Here is a 24,142-nt window from a genome sequence, read left to right on the forward strand (position 1 = left end):
GAAAGGGGATGGAGCACTGATTCTAAGCTTCGGCTAGAAAAGGCGAATATTTTCAGGCATGTGGCAGGTTTGAAGTGTGTTAGAGGGAAGAGAAAAATCCTGGTGGTGTCTGTAAACTGTTCAGTGAACCTTCACTTCTGCATCATGTGCACTGGATAAATAGATTCCTTTCCTTATACTTTACCACAGAGCCAGGTGCTTATATCTCCTGGGAGGAAGATGAGAAGTGCAAATGCCAGCCCGTGTAGCAGAGACGAGCTGACTATAGGTTCCCTAGTAAGAACTGTTTAAGATGGTTTCTGGTTTCATGTGACGATGACATTTATGTAGAGGTATGCTGGCTCGAGGGCACTTTTTTGCTAATTTCATTTTCAAGCTCTTGCCCACATACGTAATTCCACAGCTGTGAAATTGCAAGCAATGCAATGCAATTGCTCAGGTTTTTAAATCATTATTCTTATTTAAATGGTTAATGTTTTTGTTCCTCTAAATTGTTTTAAAAGTCTGCTTGTTTTCAGTTTTATAAAATCTTTTTTAAAATCACAGATTTTTTGACCTGTTTAATTGTTTCCATGAATGAGACCTAGAAAAAAATCTGATCTGCTTAATATTTTTGCATATTACCTACATTTTTAACAGTGTTCTGTACTTAGATGAACTTCACAGGTATGTGTGATAATCACAGCAAATCAGAAGAGTACCAAAAAAAATCCAAGCTGAAGAAGTTACCAATTTCGTAGGTTTAAAGTGGTATCTTAACTGGCTCTGAAGTGCGACTAAGAATCAAAGTGGAGAAAATCACCTAAATTTACCCTCCCCCTTAGTCAGCAGTAAGCTTCATAGGACCCTCCCCAAACCAAATAAGGCCAGGAAGAATGTGCTAACCACTGAGTGTGCTAAGAATAAAATTGAGCTGGGATGGATAAGGTTACTTTGAACTCTATATTTCATGTTTCCTGACATACCCCCTAAAGAACTGCAATTATGCTAGCGAGGCTGCAGGAGCGTTAAACAGTTCTTTCCCTTTTTGCTGCCTTTCCGTGCGTTCCTGTCCGGTTTAGAGCTTGGCCTTTTTACTTTTTATTTGTAGTGTGTGTGGTTCTTAGGACGTTAGAAGAAATATGCTGAAGAGTCACTGTGAGGCATGGCTATTTTTGTTAGAAGCTGATACTTTAGATTGAGTTTTAAGTGTTGCCTCTGGAAGGCCTTAGGTTGCTCCGGGAGGGCAGGAGTCTGCAGAGGAAACAGAAAGTTCAGAGGGGTGCAGAAGAAGAAGGAACAGAATTAGAAAAGCAGAGGACCTCCCTCCTCCTCATTCTGCAGCTCCTGCAAGAGCCAGCAACCCAGAAGTATTATCTAAGCTGCCACAGTAGATCTTGACCTTTTTAACAGAGTATCTCTTACCATCATCATCATGGCCGAGATTACAGCAGAAGGTACGGTAACTATTTTCAAATATAATTAACCAAAAATGATATGTACTTTGACAGTGTAATTGAGCCAGCGTGTCAATATGATTTGTTGCTCTTAGCAAATAATGCTTTCAGTCCAGGATCATTTCATTTTCTTTGTTGGATTGCTTTCTACCTTTCTTTCCTCTTTTTCCTTTTTTCTTTTTCATTCCTGTAGCCTGAGTTTCTACCGGTTACTGAAGCTAGATCTCTGTACACCTCTAAAAATAGCGTTAGTCTCGTTTGCAGAACAGCAGCGCTTAGGCAGCTCCATTAGAGTGATATAAGAAGGGGAACGTCTGACTGTCAGGTGGTTCCACCCTCAAGCCTTTGCTCAGGTAAAGCTTTGGTAGTCCCTTATAATCAGAGCTTTGCCGGAGTCAGAATAGCTTGGTTTGGTGGCCCTGATTTTTCCGTAAGGAGCCCAGATTATTTGTGAACTGCACATGAAGTTACTGAAGGGTAAAAGCTATCAACCCTGCAATCCTTATTCAGGTGAACTTCTGAAGGAGTCAGTGAAAGTTGTGCTGAAATAAGTACGCCAGAGCTAGGCTTGCAAGAAGGAAAGGCAATTGTATTAACCAGTAAATACATACTCTAAAATATGAATATTTCATGTCCTTTAATATTTCCTGACCATTCATATTTAAATAACATTTTAGATGCATAACAATATTTTATCAACCTCAGTCAGACAGGGAATATCTTTAAAATGCAACCTTCTTTAAATTTAATACTGAATATTTTAGCTGAATTTCATTCCAACCCTTTTTTCCAGTGTGGATTACTCTACTGTTTATCTGAATTTAATAATGACACCACAAAAAAAAAATACTTTTAAACAGTCTTCTGAAAGTTATTTTTATTCAACTTGCCAAGGTTATGTGGCATTTCAGTGTCTGAAAGTTGTACTTTTCATCTTCCATTTTTCATTGTTAATATTTGTAACAGGATCTGCATTAAGCGCTATTAGAGAGTGAGCTCACTGTCTTCTAAAGGATTGATGTTAGGACTATGTCAAATTGTACAATCCTTGCCTGACGTCTGGTTAGCCACAGCAAGGAGACAATGTGCGTATGACTTTTTTAACCAGCATTGGACAGATCTATAATTTGCTTCTGGCAGCAAACACTGCCAAAACAGGTAGCTCAGCCTGACAGCCCTAACCTAAAAGCTAGCACTAGTTTATTTGGATATTCTTAACCTGGTTTGTTGGAAACATTGGTTATTTTGTAGCTGCTATCAGGGAAATCTGTGAAATTGTATTTGTCTTCCAAAATGCATGCATTAATACCATCAGTGTCAGAGAAGCAGTATGGAAGTACCTCTTGCAAGGTTCTCCAAGTGAAAAAAACCCAGAATTAGCAGGAATTTTAGTCCAAAAGTAACAGCAAAAATAGAAGGCTTTTCAATCAGTCTGGAAGTGACTTTTCAGTCATCTCGCTTATTAAAGAAAGAAAACAAAAGAACCTAAAATAAAATAAAAATTAAAAAAAGAGTCTGAAAATGTTTTAATAGTGCTTTCATAATGCTTTTACAGGTATCCCTTAGCTGTAATATTGTGTGTCTGTCTTCTGTGTTTTTTCTGTGCAAAGCAATAGACTTCAGGTGATAAGGGGCGTCAGCTCCGCAGTAACCTGATCTTCAGCATGACAGGTAAATAAGCTATATAACTTGTTTAGTTTAGTTTAAACTAGTTTAAACTAGTTTTTGTTTTCTTATATTTGGAATGGACTAATGTTGATTGGCTGATTTTTAAACTCTGGATCCATGATATGGAAATTTTACTTATGGCAGAAACTAAGAATTCAGCCTGGGGCTAATGTTTCACTGCAGTTTATTTTTCTCTGGGGCTACTGCTGGCACTCACAAGGCAGTCTGAAAGTTCAGCTCTAAACTTCAGCAACATATAGTCTGGCCAAATAAAAATCAATTAAAATACCTCTTGCTTCACAAAATTCCTGTTTGATTTTATTTTGTTGCATACTACAACCCAGCCCACGATTTGCTGGGGTCTTCTTTATTAGGATTAAAGTACTTGCTCCTCGTGGTAGGTATTCGTAACTCTATTTTACGCTATATCAGCCACGCGTCAGCTAGGCTGTGGGGGTCCTTGTCTTTCGGGGTACCATGCTGGCACGTCAGAGAGCACGGCACAAAAGCGATGCAGGCTTCAACGCTGCCACGGCCAGCGTGGCTGCCGGTTTAGAGAGGTGGTCCAGCCCTGGCAGAGGGATACTGCTGGTGCCCAGCTCAAGGTATCTTCTTCTGACAGCCCGTGTCAAGACCATGATCTATTCAGAGACAGATGCGCAGGGCCGATGGGGTGCTCTTTCAGGTCAACATCACGGTAATGACAATGAGACTACGTGGCTTAAAAGTGTTGCCACCAAGCAATGACCCTGGCCCGTCTACTTGCGGTGCAAGCCCCATGTGCTGCCTATTCATTTCCGCAGCTACAAATTATTAGCTGTGGAAATACTGGTGAAGTGTACCCGGTGAAAGACAAAAGGCGATCTCTCAAGATAGCAATTTGTAAACGTCCTTAGAAAGTTGGCAGGGCCTAGGTCTCCTGCTGGCAAATATTTAGGAGAAGATTCCAAAGGATTATCTTCAGCATCCTCGTATTACATGTAATTGCAACCACAGAAATGTACTATTAAAATGTGGAAGTCCTTAAAACCGTATACAAAAAAAATCTCAGTACAGATACTAAGTACTCTGTCTTTGCAACACTCGCAGGATATCATCATCATCATCATCATTATTATTATTATTGTTATTATTATTATTATTTTGGTTTTGTTATTGTTACATTTTAGCTGTTACTGAGTAGTCTGTAATGGCCAGGGTCTGTACTGTGATCCACTTCAGAGCCTCCCTAGAAAGCCACGGGTGTCTAACTATGCCGCTCTGCTGTGTTTATGAACACGGGGACTGGACGGGACTCAATGGCAGACGCAGTTATCGCTGCCACCACTGAAATACGAATACAAAAAGCCCGGCACCTCTGAGAAATGGCTTCTACCAACGTACAGCTTAATCTATATGTGCACAATAGCTCCAGCAGCAGCCCTGTAGTCGGTCCTTTCTAGCCCAATCTCCTGCAGGTCACCCCGAGTGCAAGGTCGATGGCTGTCCCCTGGCACTTTATTCTCCCACGCAGGGACAAATGAACAGTCGGCTCTGCCGGCTGAACCCACCGGAGACCGTGCGCCGATCTAATCCGGGGAGGCGAGGAGAGGAGAAAGACAAGGTTTCTATGCCAGCTGTTTGTCTGCCACAACTTATTCCCCCAGTGGAGCAAGAAAGAAGCAGGAGTCAAACAGAAATGTGACAATGAGTCGCGGTTCGGTCCTTGTTTTGCTGCTGAGAGCTGTGCAGCTACACATTTCGTCTGTCTCGGGGCAGGCTGCAAGGAGACGGGCTAGCCCTGAGGCTACATGCAGCTGGTCAGCGACAAAATCAAAATTAGCTTCTGGATTTCAGACCTTTTCTCGGGCTATTTGATAACTACGAAAAGTTTTGAGATGTAAACCATTTCAAAAGGCAGATTTAACAAGATCTGTATGCTTGAAGATAATATACGTGAAACTGATAATATATGAGAAATAACACACGAGAGCCAGAGGGTAAAATCAGGATGACTTCAAAAGTGTGATAGCCAGAAGCTAACAGCAGTCTCCAGTTGGCAAAAAGTTTAGCGAAGTCACACGACAGGCAAGAGGGAGATAGCTACTTCTCATGGTAATTCATGAGTTGCTGCTAGAGGTGCGAGTTATGCCGACTGCAAAAGGGGCCTAGATGAATAAATTAGATTAGATGATCCGTTTTGATGGCTAAAGGCATGTGAGGGGTTTCCTAGCCTTCAGTTAGACTGCTGTTTAAGCATCGAGTTAGGAGGTTTCTATAGAATTTATTTGCAATAAGCAAATTTGCAAAATGAAAAGATGTTTTATTTTTCTGGCTTTCAGTGTTGATGTGGAAGCAGAGAGTATACCTTTTGCAGTGGGGTAATGAAAATACAACAATTTTGGCAATGATTTTTTTAAGGAATCAGTCTGCTTTTGTTCGGAAGTACCAGGTTAAGTTAACAGCCTAATTACCCAGAGGGACAAAAAGTCAAAAGCCCCAGGACTGCCTGTAAAAAAGTAAGTCTTTGGGGCTCCAAATTCTCACTGAAATTCCTTAAAACTTGGATTCCCCTGTGCCTGTGGGCCTGGACAACTGAGCAGGTTAGTCTGGCTGCAGCCTGGGTGCTTTCTTGTAGCCTATTGAGGCAAGGAAGCATAAAGCCAAATTTGTTAGCTGAAGTTTTAGGTTTAAGAATTTGGGGGCAATGTTACTCACAGCTGGTACGGTGTCTATGCATGTTCAGTTGGTTCAGAGAAACTCTAACATGTTGTTACCTTAGGTAGCCCCTTAGAAAGTCAGCTAGCTACGGACAGCAGGAAACCTTAAAACCTAGGAACCAGAGGTTTAAGCTAATGCATCCTTTTGCTAGTCCATGATGGGCTAAAAGTGTGTGCGTGCAGTTAACTCGTGTTGACTTGTGTGCAAACAGCTGGACTGTAGATCTGATCATTTATTCACTTTTTTTAAAAGAACCTTGTGCTCATAAGTATTTGGAACATATTTTAAGGTTGCTTATATAATGAGAAATATGTTTAAAAGCCTAGTAGTGTTTTCAAGTTATTGGGGTGATCAGTTCCCACTGATTTAAAAACCAAATCTGTGCAGCTACTTAGATTCTCAAAAGTCTCAGTCTACACTTTCAGGTACCTAATCCTTGTAAAAAAAATCTAGCCCATAAATATTTTGAGTACTTTTACCTATTGCCTACAATGTAAAACGTGAGTAAGAGGTGGATTCATGCTGCTTTTACTGCTCTGCTCTGGAAAGCAGAAACTGGTTCAGTTTAAAACACGTTTCATAATACAGGTCTGGCTGCAGTCCAGACACACTGAGGACAGAGAAACCAGAGATGCCCTCTTTGAGGCAGGTCAGCTGCTTACAGAAATGGAGAAGCTTTCTTTTTCTTTCTGATGCTGATATTCCCTGGTTTGTGCTCTGTTTAAGAAGATTGAACTAGTGGGCAGTGCTCATTTTACCAGCTTAAACCATATTTAAAATAGTAGAAGGTGGATTGCTTTAAATCGAAATGATTGAAAAACCTTTTAAATCGCCAATTTTAATCATGATTTAAACCAGCAAACAAGAAACCTGGGTTTCAAAACAGCAATTTTAATATTTTTTGCATATGTCTTCTATCATTCTTTTTCCCAAAAGAATGGAAAAGAGACACTGATTTCTGTTTGCTGATTATTAATATGGTGACTGAGTACAGCCTTTCTCGCTAAATTTGTGCCTTTTACTCTTAGAGAGAAAGATAACCTAAATATTTGTCTATTAAACAGTTCTGTAGTTCAGGAGCCATTTATCCAGATTCTTAGTCTTTACGGGGCGGGGGGGGGGGGGGGGGTATGATAGAGAATGGTAAATGGTGCATTTCTTTTTTACTAGATAATAATTTCATTTTTACTTGTGATTTCTGTCAGGCTTCATTAGGATGGAAATTGGAATTCAATTAAAATGGTACAAACCCAGCATTTTAAAATTGTTTATTTGTGTCTTGTAGATGTACTGGATATATAGGAAAAGTCAATTTTAAATAGAACCTGTTTTGATAAGCTAAGTGATTTATTAAATAAATATAATACTATTTGTAATTTAGTTTCTGGCCACTGCATCCTACAAGAATATATAACTGACAGAGCTAATTTTCTTTCATGTAATGTTTATTCAAAGGGTAGAGAAAGAAAATGTATTTTCTACTTTTAAAAAAAAAAAAAAGCTAATTACTTCTTGACATAGAATAAGATAGTAATTGACTTCAAATAGTAAAATAAATTGAAATTAAGAACATAGTCTTTGCATTTGCAAACAGGTTATACTAAAAAGAAAAGGCTAGCTTAATTTGACTCCATCTGCTTAACCAGTGATTTCCAACAGCCCAGTAACGTCTTTCACTTTCTTCACAACTGTAGGGCTTGATCATAGCTTTTTGTTTTCAACAAAAGTGATTTCTATAGGTGGTAGTGTAAGAGTGTAGAGTAGTGTAAAAGTGTAGTCCGTAGCACGGGTTTTCTTATTTTATATTTAATTTTTAAAAGGTGTATTTTTAAAAGCATTTATAGAAAACTTCTGTTTGCGATTCAAAAAGCACCAACAATTATATTCCCTGCCTTCCCCCGCTGCAGCATCATTTGAGTGGGGCTTCAAAAGGAGAATTATTAAAGATTAATATTGAAATGTCTTCAGTAGTTGCAGATGTATAAATAGGTGTAAACCAGCAACAATGTCTTTTTCTACAGTGCTCTCACACTGATTTAAAACCATTTCAAAGGTATGGTCAAAGAGAACTTTACAGAGACGTGCAGGCTTCATATCCTTACTGCTTTACATTGGCAGATCACACTGGTGACAGGGAAGACGAAGTAGATAAGCAGATCTGAACTGTAAAGTCACAGCATCTAAAGACTTAACTTAAAGCTATGGACAACCAGCTATACTTCTTATCCATATGATCCCACTGTCAAGTTCTCCTGTCAACTTTAAACATTTGTACTGGTAATTACCATTATTTCATATTTTAGTCTTAGCCCTGGGTCTTTATATAAATCTTGCTTTGGTGCGTTGGAACATGACCATTCAGACTTTAGATCCCTGAGTGGGAATGTGTTTAAGCAGTATGTGGTCAAAAGGGACCAGCAAGATTTAACATCTAGTTTTATTCCTAATAAGTGCCTACAACACAGCTGATTTACATAAGTAAGTCTATGTCAGGAATTAGGAAGCACATACATGGCTACCAAATATTTGACTAACGATGGAGATAGCGACACCACTAGGTAGCAGAGGTACCAGATGACACTGCCAATGGATCTTCTCCTGTCCCATGTTCTGTCCTTTTCTTCATAGCCCCTGATACTTTTTTTTGCCCTGTAATAGTTTTCCTTTTTCTATTTCTCTTCTCTTCCCTCTTCCAAGATCTGGTAGATAATACTGCAGGTAATATGCAGGAGAGGTAACTCTGGTACCTTCTCTAAATGCAAAACGTAATCAGAACATGGTAAAGCACACAGCAAGCAGCTACATTATTCTTCAGACTCATTAGATTTTGAGGAAAAGAGTTGAGCTAACAAAACAGATCATGTGAAGTACAGGAGGCCAAACAAAAAAGCTGTAGAAGGTACTGTTGGGGCTTTTTTCCATCCCAAACTGTCTCATATGCTAAAACTCACCTATGTTCAATTTCAGTCAAACCAGTTCAGTTGCTCAAAATCGTGGTCATTGCTGGGTTTTGCCCTTAGAAATCAGAATGAAAAAGCTGTGGCTTTAAGTCCTGAATAAGCCTCACTTGAGTCCTGTGGCTGATTTGGGCTTTTTTTAGAATCAGTCCTACAGCACAGTATGAACTTACCTCTGGCCTAAAAGTTCTGCTTGGTGCCATGTGAAGGCATTTACCATAAGAAAGGAAAATATAAAATGCCAGGCACAAAAAAACTTTCTCACTGGAGAAGTCTCCTCTTTCTACCCTCAAAGACAGTTTTAAAAAATCCTTTACAAATATGTAATGAGTAAAGACCTGCTACTCCCTGTACATGCTTATGTTCTCACAGCTTCAAAAGTTTTTCTGTACCTTTGCCTGGAGTCAAATTGTCAAAGGCACAATGAATCTAAGCCTTTGTAGCCTCCTTTGGTATGTAAATGAACTCATTTTTTCCCTATATTCCGTTATGTAGATTTAAGTTGTGGTTCTCTATGCATGTCAGGAAGGCTAAATCTTGTTTCAATCTTCGCTAAGAGGTTATTCAGAATTGACACTATTACCATAAATACAGTTTTCTGGTAACTATTTTACTGTTTTTAGAGGCATAATTTAATACATCTATTCAAATGTTAAGATCCTCATTTTGCTTTGACCTTTTCTTCCTATAACAGGTAGGACCTTAATTTTGGCTTCAGGTCTATCTATGTAACTCCTACTGAAGTCAACTGAATTGCTACGGAAGCATGTATGATGCAGGATACAACTTAACACCCAAAGAGGCGATATCACATGTATATGATACAGTTCAGTCTATATACATTTCATAGTTTTATAATCCCAATATTGAAACTGTAATCATAACATGAAATTAGTGTATTTTCAATTGCTTTTCTTTTTTTAAGAGAAAACTTCAAAGCCTCTTCGTCCTAGAGATTTTCTTGCATCACCATGCATGATAGGATTAAAAAATGTGAGCATTTCACAAGGAGATATCCAAAGTTAGACTCATCCCTTTAAATACTTAGTAGTTTTTCAGGTTGGTTTGGGTTTTTACCAGTATTATATCACTAATTATAGCAAAAGATCCGTGACAGAGGTTGAATGTCGCTCCTGTGTGCCTGGGACAGCTACATGCCTAGATGGCTGACTATATCCTATCACTTAGAGCAGAACCACTACGCACACTGCTTTTAATTTGTGTCACAACCTGTAAAGTCGATGAAGATGTTGTTTTGGTAGTAGAGAGTGAATTCTGACGATACAAGTTTTTCTTCTGCTTCAAAAAAGAAAGGGCTCAAAAAGCTTTTTTTTCTTTCTGTTTATTTTTAATCTGTAAATATATTTGATAAAGTAATCACTTTAGTAAGAGGCACGTCAACTCAGAACTAAATACAAGCATTTTTTCCACAGCAAGAGTAGCCCTGTTATCAGACGCCCAAGCAGAATTAATCCATGTGAGATGCATTTATCCTAAAACGCATCTCTTGTTCTAGACATCGTAATTTTGTATTGATTACATAAAAGCCACCTGAAGTGCTCTGGAGAATGTCATGCTCTGCTCTGCTGTTAGCAAACCAGATGAAGTGATGAATTTCCAGATCAGTAATGGCCAAAACTCCTCTTTTCCCAACCTACTCTCTTGCTTCCTTCCCCTTCCAGAAAGAAGTGCAGCAGGGCCCTCTGCCCAGAGCCACACCTCCACGCCTATCCCCTTCATTTATCACGAGTGAGAAATCCATAGATTTTGTAATACAACTCTATTATATTTTGCCTGCAAGTTGCTATCGAACCAGAGGTTTCCAGTGATTTGTTGTTGTTTTCTTGTAGTGATTTATACAGAGCTCACGTAAGAAAGATCACAAGGAAAACTTCGCTAGGTGGCTGTTATTCTGGAAAGAAGGGAATTTAGTAATTTTGGAAATTATGAAGAAAACAGCTACAAATATGTGAGAATGCAATTTCAGGAAAGCCTTTTTGCTTTGCAAGGTTAGCTGCAAATATTGATGAGGCTTCAGCGCACACTTAGAATTAAAATGAAATGTGAATTAAATGTGCATATGCAGATATTAGTGCATCGGGGTGGGGGGGCAATGTGCAATTTTGCCCAAGTTAATGAATTAAGATAATTTCAACTCTACAGGCAAAACAATGATGAGGGCTAGGTTTTTGTCTTAAAAACTAATTAGCGGGAAGTTTCTTTTAAGAATATATTTGCCATCGTTTCATTTGTCGCCCAGTACAGGCTAATGCATTTCACACTGTGAAGTGCTAAAGGCAGTTCCACAAAAGAGATACAAATGACTAAGTTAGTTTTACAACATAGTTGCTATCCACTCTTTAGTGTGTCATGCTAAGCGCAGAAATCCAGAAATCCTCTGCATCTGCAGAGGCTGCCAGATCTATAAAGTGGCACTGGATCTATTTTTTTTATTATTATTCATTTACTGTGATAGTGCCTAGAGGTAAGGACTGCATTGGGCTAATAATCACTTTACTTTGTGTAGCAAGAAACAGTCTCTACACTAGAATCTTACAGTAATTTTAACTTTTAGAGATTCTTTGATTTCCTTAATATTTTAGAGAATAAAGTCCTCTTGGTACTAATTTTAAGCTTTAATGGTCTAGTAAAGTAAATATTAAACTATAAGACTCTCCAAAAGTTAACATTGTAATTCCTGAGAATATTTTTAATGCTTACCTGTGCTATTTAGATATATAAATCATGCGTTACGGTTTTCGCTTGCTGCTTGTTTTTTTTTTACATAAGTAACCCAAACAGGAAGACAAGAGATTACTCCACTCTCCACTCTGCTGGAGACAGCCAGATCTGGTGGGCTTCAGGACCCACGAGCTTCCTCGCTGCCCCACGCCAGAGCCATTTGCGGTGGGATGCCTCTCCCCCCAGTGCTAGATGGCTGGGATGGTTCCACATCCCCAGGGGCAGTGATTTTGAGTCTATTCTTGAGTCTCAGAAATCTTCATGTTCCAAAAGAATTTTTCACCGTAGCAGAAATTGGACTTTAAATAAATGTTTGTCTTCTTTGAGTTTTAACAATAAGGCTTCAGACCCTGGAGTATAGGGTCTGCCTAAATTTAAAACTAGACAAGTATCTTTGCAAGTCTAAGGTCCAAGATTTCTTTCATTATGTGGCCTTTCCTTAGATATTGCAAACATTATGTAAAATTTCAACTAACCCATGTCCATTCTTCTCTCTATGGCTCTGAGCTGCTCTAAGAGATGTTGAATGCAACCTGTTTATTTCCAAACATCATCAAGTTGTAATCATTGATTCCCTGTATCTGCAGACTCAGCCACTTCCCCCTTTATTCTTTCATTAAGCTCGTTACATTTTCTTGGCATTTCTCAAATGTGAACACAATTTTAACTTCCAGATGTTCCTTCTTTCCCTCAAAATGCCCAGGTAGACAGATACGGATTGCATCTTCTCTTGAAAATAGATGTACATCGGTTGCATTGGAGCAATTCCAGTGTCAATATCCCACTGGAGGAGGCAGCTGTTTTCCAGGTGAAACTATTTAACTAGCAACAAAAAACACCTTATAATGCTATTATGTGTCTGTTTTCTAGCCCAGCAATCTCATTTTCAGCCAATTCCACCTCTGCCTGTTTTTCTGTTTATGTGAATAAGTAGGAAGAGAGACGTTTCCTCTCATCCTGTGGGATGTCCGCAAAAAATTGTGCAGAAGTCTGAATTCCTGGTCATGTAGGCACACAGGACACACAGGACATAACAAACGGTTACAATTAATGTTAGGTCCTTGTGTTAAGAATTAGAAAGGAATGGTGAAATAAAGCTTGTATTAGTAAGTCCCTAGAAAACTCCCTAGATCTTCTTCCCACCCTGCACTACTCATTTTCACAGATATCTGGTGACCAGCCTGTAGTTCACTATATAGTATAGAGATCAATCTCTAGTCTGAAAAAAAACAACCACCCAACCAACTAAAAAAACACATATATTTTTATTTGCACAAGAATATGTATCAAACCAAACAAAAATGTGTAAAGTGTGCTGAAAAAACAGAGTGTTTACAAAAGCCTGTGAAGTCCTGGTTGTACATCATGTTCCTCTTTCTCCTCTCAGTTCTTATCTTTGAATTTAAGCAATACCAAAGGTATTCTCTTTTAGAGTGTGCTTTATTTAAGTAAATATAAATTAAACATGAGATACAACATTAATGCACTTTAAAATAGAATATTCTGTGTATTCTGCAGACAGACAAATGGAGGTGTTAAAATCTTTGGGGCTTAGTGCACTTCAGGAAGAACTGTACCCTGTCTTAAAGTCTGTGTTTTTGCAGAATCATATTGTAAACTTCAGAACCTTCATCGTACTTTTGAAAGTATATTTTATTATAGTAGTTGTCTCAATAGTTTCCTCACTAAAACAACTTTTGTCAGCTGTCCCTAAGGAATATACAAGTGAAAACAACCTTCCCACAGATTCACTGGTTCAAGTTAGTGTGAATGAAAACTCAGCTAATGTGTTCATGCTTTTACAGGATACATTCTCTACATTCATATTCTTGAAGATATCGTTCCACTTTTTTCTCCACCTCAGTCCTAGTTTTATTCCACTTTTTGCATTTACTGTAAACTCTTACATTTGTGGACTCATTGAACATGTCAAGTCAATACCTTTGAAATCACTGTAGTTGCTATCACTACTAACACAATCCTTGTTATCTTTAAGTTTTTGTTGAGAATTGTTTCACTTTGTCTAATTGAATAATCCTAAGTCTTCAAAAAGTAGATGCACTTACTTAGGTCTTTAATGAAAGTTGCCTACATGAAGTTTGCTATATCACTGAATCTGGTTTCGGAAAAGATTCTCTTGTTTTCAGCTACAGTCAGGACTTCATATCTATGTTTGCTTTCAAGCTTTCCTCTTCTTTTATGCCTTTGTTTCTTTTAATTGGAAGAATCAAACTTTTCTGCTACATTAAATATAGAAATATTACCTTTTATTCTCCCAGTGATTACGGAGAGAATATTTTCAATGGTTTTGAATAAAACTAGAATTACAGTAGTGTCTCATCAGCTGAAAAAGAAGAGCACACATTCTATGTGAAAGAGCATGTATTTTTAGTCCTTTGTTATCAGTTAGTAAGCTGCTGATTTACTTTTGGTTGCAGAAACATTTCTTTTGTTGTGTGTTTCCAACTTGCTTAGATGCTAGGGCAATGAAGTGGGAAGATAAGGAAATCATAAATTATTTTATTCTTCATTGATTTTATAACCAGCATTTCATGAACACCTTTTTGGACATACATATGAATAATGTGAACTTCCCAACACACAGACTATTAATTTTCTGTGGATCTCTTGTACAAATACCATTTTCATGGCTTGTGCGCTTCCAAAGGTATCATCTGAATTTATTCTGTGTAAAAGCTACCTGCCCAAATTTCCACTATATGAATCTGCAAGTGCTTCAGCACCCTAACTCTTCTTAATCTATACTTCTTTCTGCAGAGAAGTAGCTCCTGACTAAGGGTGATGTGAATTTAAGTATCAGCTGGGACAGAACTACACTGCGCATGATACAAATCCTGACAATATTTTCCCATGACAAGTAGACCTTGCACTTTCTTATACTTGCAGATTTGTTATCAACATTTTCAGCACTTGATCACAGGAATGGTGACTTTAACAAGCCCCTGATGTTTAGTGGTCTTCTGAGTCCATTTGTGTAGTAGTCTGCTAGGGAATAGCACCCTCTGCGGAATGAATACCCAAGGGACTCTGTCAGGTTGTAGTCTGCCAGGTCTGAGCGTTTCTGGCAATGGAGGGAAGAAAATCTAACCTGCACCTGCCCATGTAGGGACAAGGAAAATGTTCCAGCTCTCTCCCACAGCAGTTATCTCATGAATGTCCCTTAAAACCTGACAATACCACTCCTGCCCTAATCAGCAGGTTGAGCAGGCATGAACTGTTGATCTGGGCTTGGAAACAGGCTCAGCTGTAAATAAGACTGATGTCTTATTTACGTCTTATTTGCCTGGTTAAGTGGTGCGAACCTTTTGTTGCAGTTCCTAATGGTAGAAGAACCTTTAGGGCACTTTATCTGTCAAAAGCAGCCTGCCTGCACAGGTCCTGGGGAGCACATGGGGTGCCCTGTAGTATGTAGGTAGAGTTCTTTAAGAACAACGTCCTCTACAGTTTCTTTCACACTTCCTATGTGGCACCTGGCCTAAGGTTTAAATAAAGCACTACCTTAAATAAAAAGCCAAGACAAGTTATAGCAAATATAGTACAATGTCTTATAGCCTACTTCTATTTCATACTGTGAATCTTATTCATTATTAGTCGTTCAATTATTTTAGATACATTTTGTATCTATTCTTGTCTTCCACCGTAATACTTTAACAGCATTCTGAATGTATTGTCCTTTTGGGGGATGAATTGTGTTAGTGAGTGGAAGATTATCAGTTACGCGACCATAAGAATGAAGTCAATGTAAGCTGTAAGGCTGAGATATTGACTGTAATGTAAATGTTCATCTTCAATAAATGTGAAAGTATGCATTTTTTATTTATTAGCACTTATCTAATTACAGCTGAAGCTGCACTCTATTGATATAATAGAAAAGGAAATTAATAAAGAAAGGTTAGATGATGAATAGGCCTTTGACCAGAATATAACAGCAGGCAAAATCTTGCAAAGATGTATACAGAATAACTAAGTAGCTCTCGAAAGCTTTCTTAAAAATTTAGAAAGGACTATCAACATCTACATCTGCAGAGGACATCTCGATCTCTTTTCATTATACTGACAAAGTTATGAGTTGAGACTGCTGTATTAATATTAAAGAAACTTCAGAGAATTGCTTGAAAGTTTCCTTAAATGAGAAAGTAGCAGTAGCTTTGGTATTCTTAAAATCCAAGATGGAAAGATTTCAAGAAACTTTATATACATGCTGAATGTGTATAAATGGCTTGAAAAGATGGGCAAAGAAGATGAACAACTACACTCAGAAGCAGCCTGTGATTTAGCTTTAAACATTACACAATGTAGGGGAGCAATGAGCCAGAAGTTAGGACAGGAGACCCGGGTTCAGTCCTGCCAGACTTCAGTAAGGCCTTCGCTCGTCACTCAATTGCTCCATCTCTTCCTTTCTTTCAAATGAAAATACTGTGGCCTTACATCAGAGCGTGAGCTGGAGGGAAGATCAAGGACAGAAGGCTAGGGGCAAATAAATCCAGATTTGAAGATGTATAAAAATACCCAGAACAGAACTGCACATTTTGGATATGACCTGAGACTGTATGAAGGTTTAGTAAATAGGAAAACATTGTGTTTATATGGACACGTTTGAGCGTCACTAGAAGATTTGTGAACGCAGTCCAGGCAGTTTGGAAAGCCATACCAGGCTGAAAAATGTCCTTTCAGCTGCTGTCTCTATTTCATTGATACGGAACAAAAGAGTTTTTCTGTTGGATGAAAGTGAGTGGGATGAAATCAGGACAAATATGCATAAATACCCTTTTCGGGCATCAGGGTTGAACCTGAGGCATAGGTATGCAACTTTGTTCTTCTCTTTTCTTATCACCATGAGAGTCAGGGAGCGAAGCGCAAAAGAGCTACGGTCGGGGCAAGATGCCCGGAACATTACAGCGGTCCTGCAAGTGCCTGGTGTGCATGCAAGGCGGTCAAGCTGGTGGAAACTTTGCAGCACCTGCTGTTACTGTGGGCTAGGAATACGGGAGCTCCTACTAGATGGATCTGCTATTACAGAGAATGGGGGGAGGTGTTACAGCTTGTGATTGAGAGCTGAATGGTTTTGCGATGACTTTGTGCGTGTTTACAGCAGATGCTAAAGATTATTTGATTTAGAATCCATGGGAGGAAATAAGGAAACTATCATTCCAACCAGGTCAAAATTTTTCCCTGCCGTAGCTCACTTTCTGTTCCAGTTAGGAATAACAACACGGAGGGGTCACCTCAAGTTGGAGGCTTTTTTTAACTCCGAATAAAATCTTTTAAACGGCACTGACGCAAGACTTCAACATTATGAATGCTTTTTGGATTGATTATGCCATTTAAAAAGTGGAAAGGTTTTCTTCTGTTCTAATATGTATCACTGAGGTTTGAGGACTGCTCTGCTGAAGTCTACTTAGATGTTAATTAGTCTTCTATGGCTAAATATGGTGGCACCCTATTTTGTCTTAGTGTCTAATATTTTGATGCAGACACAGGAATTGAGAGAGACTATGAACTTCAGAAAGATTCACATTCCAAAAATATAAGTAAATGGATGCCCCATCCATGCATAGGGCAGAGAGGAGCCTAGAAAGGGCAACTCAGAGATATTTCAACACTTTTGTGCCATTTCTATACTAGTGTTGATTAGAAAAATGCCGTGAGAGTGAATTAAAATAAATGATAATGTCGCAACATTCTATGCTCTGCACAAGCATGTGTAGTTTGAATTTGTTTTCTAGAATTTGGATTCTTATATTGTTAAAATAATTTCACAAATATGTCTCTCAGTAGAGATTATTTTTATTTCATTTATATTACAAACACATAAGCTTATCATCAATTTGTTCTTCCTGGCTTGGGTTATATGCTTAGAAGCTTAATGTAAGCAGGATGAAGAGCTTTTTTAGACATACTCTTTATAGATAGATATTAAAAATAAATTATCTTTTGTTTTAGATAACTTTGAATTCAGAGAAGATTTTTATCTTACCTGTCACTGAATAAGTTTAAAGGACTGTTAGCCTACAAGTAAATTTTTCATATGAATCAGTTTCAAGATTAAGATGTCACTTCTTCGAGTCACTTAACAATTAATCCATGGATCAAAATTCTTTTTTCCTTTCTAAGGCCTGAATTCTATACCAAAAACATCCTCTTCAGGTATTATAGCTTTTATATGGATAAATATTTACATGTTCAAGGAGGTAGGGAAAAAGCCAGTTTTACTTTTATGATTCAGCAAATTAATACTGAAAAAATAGATATATTCACATTAGGAACTTGTTCTGTACTAGTGTTGGCAATTTTGTGCTTAGTGAAAAAAATTTTGCTTTAAAATTATGTCATTATTGCTTTATGCGGAAGCCATTAATGCAGAATGTTGTGGCATATATACTTGAAAAAGGCATTCATTTGGGATTTGGATTTACTCTGTTAGGTGGGAAAATAAGTTAGCATCTTTTGTAGGAAACAGGAAAATCTTGAGCTACGTTCATCAGCTGATAACTCTGCCAGTTCTTTCTCTGTTAATCACAAAAGTTGTATAATGCTGTTATTAAGACTAAGCAAAGAAAATATCCTGCCCATATAATAGCACTAATACCATACCCACAAAAAATATTTACTTTAATAACCTTGCACTTCTTGATATCTTCCATGCATATTTCCATGGCTATCTTACAACTTACATGACATTTCAAGTTAGAATTGATGCAGAAATTGGAACTTCACTCATAGTTTGGAAATAAAAACAAATAACCTTTTTAAGTGCACACATCAAAGTGTTGCTTTTCACGCACTCAGTTTTTCCAGAAAAAGTCATAGCTGAGTTTGGATTCCACAGTTTCTTCAGACAAGTAGTAATGGAGAGGCCTGGAGCTGTACTTACTCATGCACAGATTTTAATCCAGACTTGTCTGTAATTTGAAGTTTTATTTTATATGCCACATCGATATCTCATTGCCTAATAAACGTTAATTCTAGGAATTATTATAGAGAATGGCTCCATTTCTGGAGCTAAATAATGTAGCCAGGTAACCACTTCTTGTCATTTATCACTAGGATAAATTAGAGACCACTCTGAATCTCATATCTGTGTGGTCAGTTGAAGTCTTTATTATTTTATCTCATCCACTCTGCAGAGACCTGAAGAGGTGTTGTAGGAAGATTTAAATTGTAGGTCATCTCTAGTCTCTTAGATGAGGAGGGTTTCGGGCCTGATTTCCAGGTCATGGAAGCAAGAGTTCTAAACCAAGCTGTAGGTTATTCATTGTGCTGTTGAGTAACTCTTCTGGGCTGGTCTGTTCAGAATATGCTAGTGTGAAAATTAGCAATATTAGAAGTCCTCTGGGCTTAGGTATGTGTACAAGACAGACTCACTAATAGTCTCATTTGTTGTTAATTTACTTGTGGATAAAAGTCAGGTATTGCTAACAATTTCTAAAATCTGGTCATGACCTTGTTCTACTGACAGGTGTTGATTGATTTGGGCTGACAGGAGGAAGGATGCAGAGAAGGATATGATTACTGAAGTGATTTTGTTTTTTCCTCAGGTAACCTTCAAGGAATCCTAAATATTTTTGGTTTTCCTTCTTTTCAGTGTGTAAATGAGGTGCTATAAAAATACCTGCATAGGGAGGAAAAGAGAAAAGAAAACAAGATACTTAGGACTCTGTACCTCTACATGAATACTATGTAGTGATCTCTTCTCATCAAACTTGAATTGACAAGTTTTTCACACATTCCGAAACTTGGCCAGGGTATAATCCTAAATAAAATGGATTGAGACATGGCTAAGTCATGGTAGCTGGTTCAGGAATGACTGTGAGTAAGGGAGGGCACAGTGACTTTTTCCTACTTGGTCAAAGATTTTGGTACTTAGCATGGGTCTCAATAGTCTCAAAAACATCCCATTTTCTCCAGATTACTTAATGCTCATTTGAAATAAAGTTTTCTTCTAAAATGTGAGTGTCTGGCATAAGCTTCTGTTAAAGAAACCTTTGTAAGATAGTGTAAAGATTTCCCAGCTCTTGAGAATCTCGGAACACATTTTAGATGACTGTGAATATGTACCCTCAACAAAGATCAACTGTTCTCACTGTGATGGCATATCCTATGTGTCTCAGCTGCCCGTAGGGATCATGCCTATTTCCAAATAAAGACCAGAGATGAATGATAATATTAATTTAGTCTATCAAGGTTAAACTTCAGATTACCATTTTTGGAATCAGTATTGCAAAAGCAAAATGATAAAACACACCATTAACTTTTACCTAAGCACTGAATTCTATTCCATGGTGTCAGTTCAAGAGCCCTCTCATGCCCTAAAACTAAAGGGGTATTTTCCAAAGGATTCTTTCAGACCAAAGAAGAAGAAAAGAAAAAAACCACCCAAAACCTTCAGAGGAACCATTTCTATCATGACTGCCACTGCTTCCTAGAATTCTTTTCTTACGGGAGCACACACTGAATACAAATAGTATATCAAAAAGCATTTTGGGTGTATATTTTGATAGCCCCATAAGTGTCAAAGCAAGCTTCAGAAAACCTTGTTTCCCTAGTATTTTAGGTGCCTATGTAGTGGACTTCCCTTTAGCTACTCTGTGAGTACACAGATGGAGTACTCACATTTATTAGAAAATAACTCCCTGACAGAAGATAGACCTTGGTTCATCTGTTCCTGTTGACTATAGCTAACTACTGTCTGTCATGAAATTGGTTATACTATTTTGCAAGCCACATAAAAGTTTTTAGTAGATCTCTTTCAGTTTTCTCTCTCCCAGACAGCACAACCTGTAATATAGTTTCCTGGGTAAATTGTCAGGTACGGATGAGATATATCACTGACATAGATGACTGACTTGCCACGAGTCACTTGCCACTTATTGTAGTTTTCCCCTTTTGTCAGAAGAGGAATTTTGTCTCTCCATTTTTTTAGCAAGTCTTTTCAATATATATATATTTACTGCATAACTCTTAAGATAGCAATTTCTGTATTCTTGTTGGCTAAAAATGCCTTTTTTCCTCTGTCTCTTGTAAGGCAGCTGGACCAAGTCTCTTTAATATGACTTATGCATATATATACTGAAACTATGCATGTGGTGATCTCCATATTTGAGTGTCGTAATGACTGGACAGCTCCATATGGAAGACTTGGCAGACTTGCGATGTTAGACACTGCTTGCACCATAAGTTGTGGAGAGTCCATTGAATTATTGCTAGAACTACTTTCGTTTTCAGAGTCTGTAGATATCAGTCCAACAAGACATAAAAAGTTGGTCCTTCCCCCACTGTCAGGTTAGCTTGGAATAAATGAAATCAAGCAAATCATCTTATTAATCATTCCTAGATACACTTATTTGAGAGATAATGGTAGTTCCACCGGAGGAAGCACAGATCTGGAATTGTCTTTACAGAATTTCTTTATACTGATACACCACTTGTCCGGAGTGAAGACAGAAGTATTTGTAACCTACTGTTTATCCTAGTGACTTTCAATATTTATTATGACTATCATTATTTTACAGATAGGAATAGATTCTTTTCCTTTTTTTCCATAATGAAAAAAAAAAAAGTCAATGTTTTTCTCTAATCCCCTCTGAAAGTTTCAGGGATGTGTAGATTAGAGTCTCCAAAAACAAATAACAAGGGAAATGCATACAGTGCTCTTGCTTCAGAAGGTTTCATGCTATTTCAAGATAAATGGCAACCGTTTTCCTCCAACCTTCATTTTGACATTTTAAAAGATAAGATGTACCTCTCAGTTTATATCAACTCACAAGTATGTCTAAATATCCCGTTGGCATCTCTTTCTGAAATGTCAGATTTCTAAGATAAACAGGAAGGTAAAACTTCTTTTTACTGTTTTAGAGCACCAATTTGTTTCCAAAGAAGGGAAGGTATTACTACCGATCAATAAAAAAATTCAGGTGTGGAACCAAACAAATAATGGATTTTTCAGGGTGTTGGTGGTTTAGGATTAAGTGTTCAGAATTCAGTTACATTCTTATCTCATCTACATACTGAGAAGCTGGAAATGAAACATTTGCTTTTTTAATAAATCTCAACATGTCTAAAAGAAAATGTAAAAACTGTATCAAACTGAAGAGGTCTTTCAAAGAGAAAAATTTAAACGTCCAAATTGCAGATCATGAAAGTCTACTGCCTTTTGGAAAGGGAGCAGCTCAATGTCCCTTTCCCATGCTTGAAAACTGCAGTAAACGACACTTTTCTTGTTCTTATCAACTGTACTTCCTGCAGTTTTGATTTTATAGAAGTAATTTATTCTGTGTTGATTATTGTTAACCCCTGTGGTCTGCTAAGTTCTCAAGAAATTACTACACAAAGTGATATAGCTGTAAGTAAAATGATCTATAAAATTTCCCAATAAAACCTGCTAACTTTTAAACCTGGTCCTTAGGGCTTCCCTTACTTTTCTTTCTAAAGCCATTTCAGGTATGAATTATTACAGAGAGGTTTGCAATACAATCAGTCATGTAAGACTATTTCAGTAGGCTCAACAACACAGAAGATTTTTTAACTACTAACTAACCACTAATCCCTTCTGCGTCTGTTGTACTTGAATAATCAGAATAATCTAAAAGCTCTTTGAAATACATACGCACATAAGAAACAACCACACAGAGACAGAAAGTTAAAGGTTGTATCAGCATAATGTTCATTATAAGCAATTTTGGAATGAAGTGAAGGCATTTTTTACACTTCTTTCCAAAGGTATAAGAGAGAAATTTTCCTCCACTTAATTTGGAGTATTGACCAATGGTCTACTAGACTATGAAATTCACACATGTAAGGAAAGATAGAAATTCAGCTCCAGATCACAGAAGTTCAACTTTTCAAGTGATTTAGGACTCATCTCTCATGAATTTTCAATGGGATGTGGGCTCCTAGATCCTGCAGGCATCTGCTGACCTAAATGGGCTCTCTGAATTCAAAAGGTAGAAATATATCAGCTGAGAGAGAGTTAACTTATTTTACTGCTGATTGTATTTTAAAACACAATGTAATTGTGGTCTGACCGAAACTTGTCTCCACTTCACCTCTCTGAAGTTCTTAGATTGCTTCAAGACATCTGTACAAATAGGGGGAATTCCTCTTCTTCATACATAATTCATCTATAATACTACAGTTCATACCTTGGCCTATTCCAGAACAAGAAGTAATAGCTAATATTAGTATTTCTTCAACAGGATCCAATGATGCATTTCTCAAAATGCAGATGTTGCCTATTCGGTTTTCACCAAGGCTTTTTTGGGGGGGAGGGGAAGTGTTTGGTAAGATTTTTGTTCCCACTCTTCTCTGCACTGGAAATCTGTCTGGAACAAAGAGACCTTTCTCAGTGAGATATCCTTATTCCTTTTCAAAATTTTCTAAGTTACACTTGCTGTTAGAACAAATTGAATTTCCCGACTGTAGAAGACTTCCTTCCCTACTACCCCATTCCATGCTCTGAGTTTTTCTAGACAAACTTTCCTTAATTGCTTGGATTTCTCCCCTCGATCAGGAGGGCTCCTGGGGGGGTGAAGTTCAGGTTTCCCTCAGGGGATTCTGACTCCTTGCATACAGCAGTGGTCCAAATCCATCATTCGAATCTGCACGGCAAGGAGTTAACCACATATGCTAACTCGTGATATGAGATAGAACCAATCTTCTATATACACAAAAGTATCTTTCAAGTAATCTTTGCAGTTGTCCTCAGAAAAAAAAAAATCAGATATATGCATTCAAATAATTGTAGGTACATGGAAAATGTGGGGTTTGGAAGTATTTTGATTTGGTGTTCTTGGAGTATGATGAAGTGCTGTGCTTCAGCTGAATAATTATTTCAAAAAGTGATGCATTATATAGGAAAGAGCAAAATATGGTAAGAAACTTATTTAAAAACATTGGAGCTTAGTTTCTGAGTTTTCCATATTTCTTTTGTTTAGAGTCACTAGCACTTCACAGCAGGTTTTGAAAAATTGTTCCATGTGGGAAAAAAAACCTCCCATACATTTTATATTTCTCCTTTTTATTATAAAGGGCATTTGCATAAAAATAGTAGATTTGTTTCTTAAAAGTTTATTTTCTCTTTGCTGCTCCCTCCCATTTAGAATCATCGTAATCCTCACAATAGATTGACATGGAAATGGTTGTAATATCACAACGGAAGAATTATGACTGCAAGTAAGCAGCAGGTTCTTAAAGTGAAAAGATCCTGCTTCTGTACAAGTAGCATTGCACATAAAGAGCAATGGAGAAGCAATAACAGAAATAAAATATTGTTAAAAATGGATTTTTCTTTGACTTTGATACTTATTTGATATTTTTTGATGAAAATAAGGTCAGCAAGAACATGAGAACAGCCAACACATCAGAGGATTGGTCCAGCTGGTGCGTTTTCTTGTCTTCAGTAGCAGCAGCCAATGACTGAGGGAAAACGTATAACTTCAGGCATTAAATGCTTAACCCCTGCCCTGCCAGACTACTTGCTCAGCACTTAGTGATATGAAATAAAGGAAATTCCTGAGTCAGAGATTATGTCTTTCTATTCAAAAGTCCTTTTTCCTTTCATGCAGTTCACCAGTCCCTGTTCTAATCTGGCCATACGTCATTGGAAAGTAATTTTCTCTT

The 24,142-nt window shown here is 37.7% G+C and overlaps 1 protein-coding gene across 1 annotated transcript in view; it reads left to right on the plus strand.

The window, feature by feature from the left end:
• The first annotated feature begins 954 nt into the window (after positions 1-954).
• TRDN (triadin) overlaps positions 955-24,142 on the plus strand; it is a 233,511-nt gene continuing 210,323 nt past the window's right edge. Inside the window, exons 1-2 of the mRNA XM_041119404.1 lie at positions 955-1,436; positions 12,207-12,311. Of these exons, the coding sequence (XP_040975338.1) occupies positions 1,415-1,436; positions 12,207-12,311 (127 nt within the window). The 5' untranslated portion in view covers positions 955-1,414. The remainder of the gene's footprint in view (positions 1,437-12,206; positions 12,312-24,142) is intronic.

This window comes from Aquila chrysaetos, chromosome 2 (genome assembly GCF_900496995.4).
Source record: "Aquila chrysaetos chrysaetos chromosome 2, bAquChr1.4, whole genome shotgun sequence".
NCBI lineage: Eukaryota > Metazoa > Chordata > Aves > Accipitriformes > Accipitridae > Aquila > Aquila chrysaetos.